Source organism: Pelophylax lessonae (assembly GCF_965119305.1).
Source record: "Pelophylax lessonae genome assembly, chromosome: 13".
In the NCBI taxonomy this organism is placed as follows: Eukaryota; Metazoa; Chordata; class Amphibia; order Anura; family Ranidae; genus Pelophylax; species Pelophylax lessonae.
The window spans coordinates 179,884,259-179,893,836 of NC_138780.1; the positions used below are offsets into that span (position 1 = coordinate 179,884,259).

Here is a 9,578-nt window from a genome sequence, read left to right on the forward strand (position 1 = left end):
TAGTGCCCGAACCTTACCAGGGCCGGCTATAATACAACTAGGGGCACTACAGAGCCCAGCATTCCTCCTTACCAGGGCCTGTTATACTACAACTAGGGGGACTACAGCTGTAGTCCCCCCTAGTTGTAGTATAACAGGCCCTGGTAAGGAGGAATGCTGGGCTCTGTAGTGCCCCTAGTTGTAGTACAGTAGGCCCTGGTAAGGAGGAATGCTGGGCTCTGTAGCTCTGTACAGAGCCCAGCATTCCCTCCTTACCAGAGCCTGTTATACTACAACTAGGGGGACTACAGAGCCCAGCATTCCTCCTTACCAGAGCCTGCTATACTACACACTAGGGGCACTACAGAGCCCCAGCATTCCTCCTTACCAGGGCCTACGGTACTACAACTAGCATCAGGTAACTCTTCTAACCTGATGCCCGTGCCTGCATGATCGGTCTCAGCAGTGCGCAGCATGCCCCAGCCCGCCCGGGTTCCAGCTTGTCATTAGAGACGTCACGTGAGTAAATCAACTCTTCATTCATACTGCATTGTGAGTGTCCGCCTATAACAGTGATTCCAGACTTTAAAATTTGAATGGATCATTAAAGGAGAAGTGGGGGACCCCTGCCTAGTGCCTTGTTTGCTCAAAAGGGAATATATGGAGGAACCCTATGTGGCCTGCTCTACTAAAGGGGAATCTATGAGGGGACCTGCTCTACTAAAGGGGGATCTATGAGGGGACCTGCTCTACTAAAGGGGGATCTATGAGGGACCTGCTCTACTAAAGGGGGATCTATGGGGGGACCTGCTATACTAAGGGGATCTCTGGGGACGCTGGCCTGCTCTAAAGGGGGATCTATGGCGACCCTGCACTAAAGGGGATCTATTCCATAGATCCCCCTTTAGAGCTCAGTTCCCCTGGAATCCCCCTTTAGGGCAGGCCTAGGCTCCCCATAGGATCCCCCTTTAGAGCAGGCTCCCCATAGATCCCCCTTTAGAGCAGGCTCCCCATAGATCCCCCTTTAGAGCAGGCTCCCCATAGTAATCGTGATGCATCGCGGAATCGAATCGTATTGAATCGCGACCCTAATAATCGCATCGAATCGTGAGGTAAGTGAAGATGCGCAGCCTAGTATATGTGTGTGTGTGTGTGTGTGTGTGTGTGTGTGTGTGTGTGTATATATATATAATAAAAAATTAAAAAATATATATAAATTATAGTGTGGTCCCCTAGGGTGGGTGCATTCCGCCTCTAGTACTATTAGCTTTGGGAGAGCACGTTGGTCAAGGGCTGTCACACGTTGGTGGGCAGAGAGACTTCAGCATTATGTAAGCTTGAACTATAGTAACTGATCGCTTACCACAGGGCTTCCTTTCCTCCCCCCCCCCCCCCCCCCCCCAGGGGCTATACTGAGCAGCAGATAGTGAAGGGGGGATAAATGTGAACCTTTTTTCTCCTCCTGGTATGGATGCAGCACAAGTCTATTCTGTCTTCTGACGTCTCTCTCTTCCCGTAGATCAGAGTCTCTCTTGCTAAAGATGAACCGGACACAAACTTGCTCAGTCTGATGAGAAAGGACGGCGTGCAGAGGATTCGGGAGGCTGTCGCCAATTACATCTCAACTCTGAAGACAGGTGAGAGCACTTTAATTATATAATCCTTATTGCCCGTATGAGGTCCTTGAGGATAGATGTAGAACACTGAGCTGCCTGTACTGGGAACAGAACCTGTATAAAACAAAGGGACAGCACATGTCTGCCCATATCGCCATTCTCTTCATTATTCATCTTTCCCTGCAAAATTTAGAATTTTTTTTTTTTTTTTTTTGTCAATTAATGAAGCAATTTTTTTGTTTATTTATCCAGTTTTAGTAACTACCAAACATTTCAGAAATCTCCAGCAAATCCCCCTCCGCAAACATTCTCTAACCCACTCTGATAGTTTGGTGCTCCAGATGTTGGACTTGTCTGTGACGGCTGGTTGGTGGGTTAGGATTCCTCTGTCCCCATTACTTGTCTGCTGATGTATGTCAGTTCTCTGGAGGGTTATAATCGGGTTGCATAATCCCCGGTTCTGATCCCATTTTCCGTCTGCTATTCTAGAGTTCACACAAGGAATGATCCTGCCGGTCACCAATGGTGTCTCGCACATGGCTGTTGACAATATCAAGCAGAAAGTGCCTCCGCCAGAGGTAATTGATTTTTCTAGAATGTGACGCGTTGGGACTCTTTCTGCCACTTGATGTATTATTTACAGAACGTTATGATTTGTTCTCCGCAGACACAGAACGCCAAACCAATAACGTGTCAGAACACAGGAGTGAAGATTCCCACATGTAAAATCTCCATGAAGGAGACCTTCCTGACCTCCCCGGAGGAGCTGTACAGGGTGCTCACCACCCAGGAGGTAACGACTACTTGGGGCAGCCATATCCTGGTCGGAGGGGGGTCCTGAGACTGGTGACTGTTTAGCAGATTTCTAGATTGTCTGCCTTAAAGTGCTGGTTAATCCACACTAAGTTTATATAATCCTCTTTTTTTTTCTAATGCTAGGTGCTCCTGTCACTGTGTTTTTATAAATAAAATGCTGTTTCTACCTATCTTACAGAGCGCCGATTGGCCGTCACGTGACCCGCTGCCTCTCTCCTCTCCCCGCCTGACAGCTGCAGTGGGCAGGGCAGAGATTCCTCTGCTGGCGTCAGTCAGGAGGAGAGAGCCGACCGGTCAGGTGACTGGCCGAGCCACGTTCTGAAAACAGGTAGAAACAGCATTTTTTTAAAATAAAACACAGTGACAGGAGCACCTAGCACTGGGGGGGGGGGGGGGGGGGGGTGAAGAGGATTATATAAGATATAAAAAGATTTTTCAGCAGCAGAAGGGAAGGGGGCGGGCACCTGACACAGGAGGGGAGGGGGGAGGACCGAGGGAGACAGAGGAGGACTGAGCAGGGCTGCAGCTGACTGAGGCACGTAAGCTGACCGCGGTGTCAGGGCTCAGCAGCCATGATGCATTGTAGTCAGTTTACAGTGGGAGGGCAGAAACTGGCAGGATCAGCCAGGTGTTTTAGGTGATAAGGGGGGGGGGGGGGGCAAAATTACAAAGCACAAGCTTTACACGAACAGGATCTTTTATTTATTTTCCCTATAATTTATTTATTTTTTTTATTGTGAAAATAACGCTTTAAACTCCTAGTGTTTCCTGTAATGTTCAGTGTTTTTCTACATACTTTTGAGGTGCAGAAGGAAAACTTGAAAACCAAGATTCATACAAAACAAACGCAATAGACTTGAGGAAAAGGGAACACATGGTAGGAGTTGCATATCTGGGGCCCCTCCTTCATCCTTCACATGAGTCCTTAATAAATTCTCACTGTGGGGGTTACACATCCTAGACTCCCCCTCTTAGTATCTTGGCTCCTATATTAAAATTGCAGACTGGGTGCTCCATACCCCAGGGCCACCCTTTCCTTAGTAACTGGGCTCTTATATTGAAATTGCAGACTGGGTGTTGCATATACTACCCCCCTCCATTGGTAACTGGGCTTAAATGCATGAAGTCCGGTTTTTCAAAGCACTGCACCATAAAGATGGTTGACGGTGGTGTGTTGGGTTGTTAATTAAAACGAATGTTGCTGCAACGCACCACACAGTGTATCATGGCAAACCGTATATTATTGCACGTTATAACATTTTTTGTTGAAACAGAACTTTGTCTAACAGTATATTTCATAGCACTTTTTAGAGATTATCTATTTTTGATACATTGGCATTCTTTAAATTGACAGCACACCATTTCTTATATAATTATCCGAGTTATCTTGTTTTCAGATATAGTGGCTGCAGCAGTATGATTTTTACATACCAAGCACAGTTTGATTTTTCATTTTTGTACATGCTATATAAAGTATATGTAGCCTCAGCCGTGTTCCAGCAGTGGGATGAGAATTTCCCATCTCGGAAAAAACCGAGGCTGAGTTAAGGCTGAGCGTTGTTCAGCCATACATAGGCAGCTTTTTGTTCTTGGAATTAATACAAAGCTTCTTCTGATTGGCTGAGTTTGAGATCGTGATGTCATCTACCAACCTCTCTGCCAATAAAAGGAACTTTTTTATATTTGTTCAAAGAATATAAAGCTGCTCCTGAATGGCTGGACGGTGCTCAGCTTGACTCAATTTTGTTCTGAGTGTGGGAAGTTCCCATCCCACTGCCAGAACACAAGGCTGTATGTCAGTGGTAGGAATGGTGCACCATTGTTGGTTTCAGTGTGAAGAATATTGCCCCATCATTGGTGTCAGTGTGAAGAATATTGCCCCATCATTGGTGTCAGTGTGAAGAATATTGCCCCATCATTGGTGTCAGTGTGAAGAATATTGCCCCATCATTGGTGTCAGTGGGAGGAATAGTGCCCCATTGTTGGTGTCAGTGGGAGGAATAGTGCCCCATTGTTGGTGTCAGTGGGAGGAATAGTGCCCCATTGTTGGTGTCAGTGGGAGGAATAGTGCCCCATTGTTGGTATCAGTGGGAGGAATAGTGCCCCATTGTTGGTGTCAGTGGGAGGAATAGTGCCCCATTGTTGGTGTCAGTGGGAGGAATAGTGCCCCATTGTTGGTGTCAGTGGGAGGAATAGTGCCCCATTGTTGGTGTCAGTGGGAGGAATAGTGCCCCATTGTTGGTGTCAGTGGGAGGAATAGTGCCCCATTGTTGGTGTCAGTGGGAGGAATAGTGCCCCAATCGTTGGTGTCAGTGGGAGGAATAGTGCCCCCATCGTTGGTGTCAGTGGGAGCAATAGTGCCCCCATCGTTGGTGTCAGTGGGAGCAATAGTGCTCCAAGGGCTGGGTAAAGGCAAACAAAGGGCCTCAGTTTGAAGACCACTGGAGTACAAATAGTTGCAGCTTGGCCCAAACAAATTAGTTAAAGGGACAGTAAACCCGGAAATCAGCTATCATACTTGGCACAGAGATATTCTTGTGGCCATCAGGGGGCAGTATTGTGATTGATTTTGTCCTAAAAGGGCTGTATTGCACTGATGTCTTGTTGTCTCTCTCTTCAGCTGGTTCAGGGTTTCACACACGCACCAGCAACACTCGCAGCTGAAAAGGGTGGAAAATTTCAATTACTGGGAGGAAACGTCAGCGGAGAGTTTGTGGAATTGGTGAGTTTTTTTGGCGTGATGATGTAGTAAATATGAGGGGAAGGGGTTGTTGTACATTATAGTAGGGGAATGATCTGTATATTGTAGCGGGGGGGAGGGGGTAACGTACATTGTAGTGAGGGTAGGAAGGGGAAGGGTCTGTATATAGTTGGGGGGAGGGGAAGAGTCTGTATATTATAGTATTGTAGCGTGGGGGGTACTGTACATTGTAGTGAGGGTAGGAGGTGGAAGGGTCTGCACATTGTAATAAAGATCGGGGATTAATATATTGTTGCAATGTATGCTATTAGTGAGTGTGCATACATAGAGCCTGCCTGTTCTCCTGAGGCAATAAGATGTAGGTGACTATAGAAGCCATGGTGGAGGACTGTGGTGGCTACAAATATAATGGAGGGAGGGAGGCTCTGGGTGGGTCCAGAGGCCCTAGCGGAGGAGGAGGCTCTGGGTGGGTCCAGAGGCCCTAGCGAAGGAGGAGGCTGTGGGTGGGTACAGAGGCCCTGGCGGGGGAGGAGGCGGTGGGTGGGTGGTTGGTTGTAGAGGACCTGGCGGGGGAGGAGGCTCTGGGTGGGTGGGTACAGAGGCCCTGGCGGGGAAGGAGGTGGTGGGTGGGTGGGTACAGAGGCCCTGGCGGGGGAGGAGCCGGTGGGTGGGTGGTTGGTTGTAGAGGACCTGGTGGGGGAGGAGGCGGTGGGTGGTTGGTTGTAGAGGACCTGGCGGGGGAGGAGGCTCTGGGTGGTCCTAGCGGGGGAGGAGGCGGTGGGTGGTTGGTTGTAGAGGCCCTGGTGGGGGAGGAGGCTCTGGGTGGATGGGTACAGAGGCCCTGGCGGGGGAGGAGGCGGTGAGTGGGTACAGAGGCAATAAGATGTAGGTGACTATAGAAGCCATGGTGGAGGACTGTGGTGGCTACAAATATAATGGAGGGAGGGAGGGAGGCTCTGGGTGGGTCCAGAGGCCCTAGCGGAGGAGGAGGCTGTGGGTGGGTACAGAGGCCCTGGTGGGGGAGGAGGCTCTGGGTAGGTGGGTACAGAGGCCCTGGCGGGGGAGGAGGCGGTGGGTGGGTGGTTGGTTGTAGAGGACCTGGCGGGGGAGGAGGCTCTGGGTGGGTGGGTACAGAGGCCCTGGCGGGGAAGGAGGCTGTGGGTGGGTGGGTGGGTACAGAGGCCCTGGCGGGGGAGGAGCCGGTGTGGGTGGGTGGTTGGTTGTAGAGGACCTGGTGGGGGAGAAGGAGGCTCTGGGTGGGTGGGTACAGAGGTGGTGGGTGTGTACAGAGGCCCTGGCGGGGGAGGAGGCTGTGGGTGGGTGGTTGGTTGTAGAGGACCTGGCGGGGGAGGAGGCGGTGGGTGGGTGGGTACAGAGGCCCTGGCGGGGGAGGAGCCTGTGGGTGGGTGGTTGGTTGTAGAGGACCTGGCGGGGGAGGAGGCTCTGGGTGGGTGGGTACAGAGGCCCTGACGGGGAAGGAGGCGGTGGGTGGGTGGGTACAGAAGCCCTGGCGGGGGAGGAGCCGGTGGGTGGTTGGTTGGTTGTAGAGGACCTGGCGGGGGAGGAGGCTCTGGGTGGGTGGGTACAGAGGCCCTGGCAGGGAAGGAGGCGGTGGGTGGGTGGGTACAGAGGCCCATGGCGGGGGAGGAGGCTGTGGGTGGGTACAGAGGCCCCGGCAGAGGAGGAGGCTCTGGGTGGGTGGGTGCGTGCGGGGGAGGAGGCTCTAGGTGGGTGCAGGGGGCCTGGCAGGGAAAAAGGCGGCGGCTCTGGGTGGATGCAGGGGAGGGAGTAGAAAAACACTGACCTCTGTGTGGGTTTTTTATGTTTTTATTTATTTTTTTTTAGGAGGAGGAAAAAAGAATTGTTATGTCTTGGAGGTTCAAGTCCTGGCCTGCAGGTAAATCTTGTATTTATAAATACATTTTCCCCTTGGTTCGAAGGGGAAAAAAAAAAAAACCCCAGGACCTTTTTTTAAATCAGTCAGAATCTCATCTGACCAGTAGGTGGCGCCTTGTTACAGAGAGGAATGTGGAGCCATAAAAGGCTATATGTCCTGAGTCTGGTTCAGGAATTAATTCCGATTGGCTGCTGAACTTTGCTTCACCTTCCTAAGCCTGAAGGTGACAAATAGCTGTCATTTCACCTCTCTGCGTCCAGAATGAGAACTTTGATCTGTTCCTGTCCTGTGTGTTTGGATCCATCATGGTCTACATTTATAGTGCCGAATTGTGCTTTAGGGAATGCTTCCTGGTGCCTCAGCCATTCTCCTGATCTATGGGTTGTCATATTGTTCCTCTCACACTCCCATTGCTTTGTTTTACCCCCACAGGACATCACGCCACCATCTCCCTGTCACTGTCAGATAAAGGTGGAGAGACGGAGTTGAAGATGGAGGCGCGGGGCGTCCCGCAGAATGAGGAGCAGCACACAAAGGATGGATGGAAACGGTATTACTTTGATGGCATCAAACAGACCTTCGGCTATGGGGCGATGCTGTTATAACTTGGGGGGGCTCCCGATTTGGGGGGGGGGCGGGGGTTGGGCAGGGGATTTTTTTTTACCAATGCATAAAAAGAAAATATTGTCTTGTGGACTGAAACTCGTATATTTAATGTTTGGGGGAGGGGTGGCTCCGGATTCAGGTTTGTTTGCACTGAGCCCCAGTCAGTGGGGTGTAAGCTGTGTATATTGTCGGTCTGGCATCGCTGTGTATATTGTTACACCAATAAAATAAATTATAACTCTGAGCTGTCTGTTATTATACAGCCTGTGCTGTCCAGTTTCAGCTGGCCTATCAGTTGCTTGAGAAATGATGACATCACAGTGCTGTATGGCTGCTGGGAGTCTTGGCTCTGCCCCTGCAGAGTGCGCCAACAGTTAACGTGTTGTGCAATCCGCCGCTGGGACCACTTCTATGTGAAAAAGCGATTTGCTGCCATAACACTGGTATTTAATGTAAAACTGCGGCGGACGGTCCGAAGTGGTAAAATAAAAAGGCAATTTATTCTTAAATATCTATATGCAGTGGTAAATATAAATAACCAACTATATGGATAGGGAGCAAAATCTCTAATCCACTCTAATAACAGACAGAAGAGATATACTGTATATACTATTAGAGGTTGAATCTGGTAAATATCATCTGACTCTGATAAAAAAATGTATTTATGGAATAAAAAATGGAAAGTCTGTTTTGCCGATTTTCAGACAGAAGTGTAATATATTCTGTATGACAGACTCCCTTGTCAAAGGCCGGTGGGTTGATAAAAAGCTCCCTGCGCCTGCCGTCACTTATGCTGGCCATACAAAAACAATGTCTTCCTTCCAAAAACATTTCATTTTAAGAACTTTCGTTTGATTTTCTAATCGTTAGCGGAGTCAAATTGACCTTGCACTGGTGCGCAGTCATGTTGGAACAGGAAGGGACTGTTCCCACAAAGTTGGGAGCATGAAATTGTCCAAAATTTCTTGGTATGCTGATGCCTTAAGAGGTCCCTTTACTGGAACTAAGGGGCCAAACCCAACCCCTGAAAAACAACCCCACACCATAATCCCCCCCCCTCCACCATATTATTTGGACCAGTGCACAAAGCAAAGTCCATAAAGACATGGATGAGCAAGTTTGGGGGGGGGGGGAGGAACATGACTGACCTGCACAGAGTCCTGACCTCAACCCGATAGAACAGCTTTGGGATGAATTGGAGTGCAGACTGTGAGTCAGGCCTTTTCATCCAACATCAGTGCCTGACCTCACAAATGCGCTTCTGGAAGAATGGTCAAACATTCCCATAGACACACTCCTAAACTATGTGGACAGCCTTCCCAGAAGAGTTGAAGTTGTTATAGCTGCAAAGGGTGGGCCAACTCAAGATTAGGAGAAACCTCTTCTATTCTCTCCTCTTCCGGATTCCAACTGTAAACCGGGGAGATCCAAAATCCCTCTAATATAGAAATCTGCTGTGTGGCCACAGGGTGGTGCTATGAGATGGCATGAACCCAAAGGACTCTACAAAGTGATAAGTATGGCCACAGAATGGCCCTTATATGCTGTATTCTTATAGGGTGATAGCTAGGTATAACCACAGAGTGGCGCCATTGTACTGAAAGAATGCAGAGAAGCTTTTGGAGCATGTTCACTATTAAAGCGGTAGTAGCCCGCTTTTTGACACTTTTACCTACAGGTAAGCCTATAATAAGGCTTACCTGTAGGTACAATTAATATCTCCTAAACCAGCACGGTTTAGGAGATATTTGCAGTGCATGCAGCCGCTCACGCGAGCGGCGCATGCGCTCTGAAGGTCCAGGGGGATCTTCAGTTTTACTTGCCGGGAGCTTGCCGGAAAATCACTCCTGCGCGGCTCCGGCCAATCACAGCGCCAGAGCCGCCGAACCCGGAAGAGGCGACGAGGGATCATGGCAGCACCCACAGCGATGTCCGGGGGTCCGTGTCGGGGCTTCGTTCTAAG

The 9,578-nt window shown here is 49.7% G+C and overlaps 1 protein-coding gene across 2 annotated transcripts in view; it reads left to right on the forward strand.

Annotated features, from left to right (window-relative positions):
• The window catches only part of AHSA1 (activator of HSP90 ATPase activity 1), a 24,654-nt gene extending 17,036 nt beyond the window's left edge, over window positions 1-7,618 (forward strand). The window contains exons 4-9 of one of the 2 annotated variants that reach the window (XM_082275294.1): window positions 1,499-1,616; window positions 2,085-2,173; window positions 2,263-2,388; window positions 5,032-5,137; window positions 6,961-7,009; window positions 7,442-7,618. In XM_082275294.1, the coding sequence (XP_082131420.1) occupies window positions 1,499-1,616; window positions 2,085-2,173; window positions 2,263-2,388; window positions 5,032-5,137; window positions 6,961-7,009; window positions 7,442-7,478 (525 nt within the window). In that variant the 3' untranslated portion in view covers window positions 7,479-7,618. Of the gene's footprint in view, window positions 1-1,498; window positions 1,617-2,084; window positions 2,174-2,262; window positions 2,389-5,031; window positions 5,138-6,957; window positions 7,010-7,441 lie in introns of both variants that reach the window. The other variant, XM_082275293.1, reaches the window with a different exon arrangement.
• The last annotated feature ends 1,960 nt before the right edge of the window (window positions 7,619-9,578 follow it).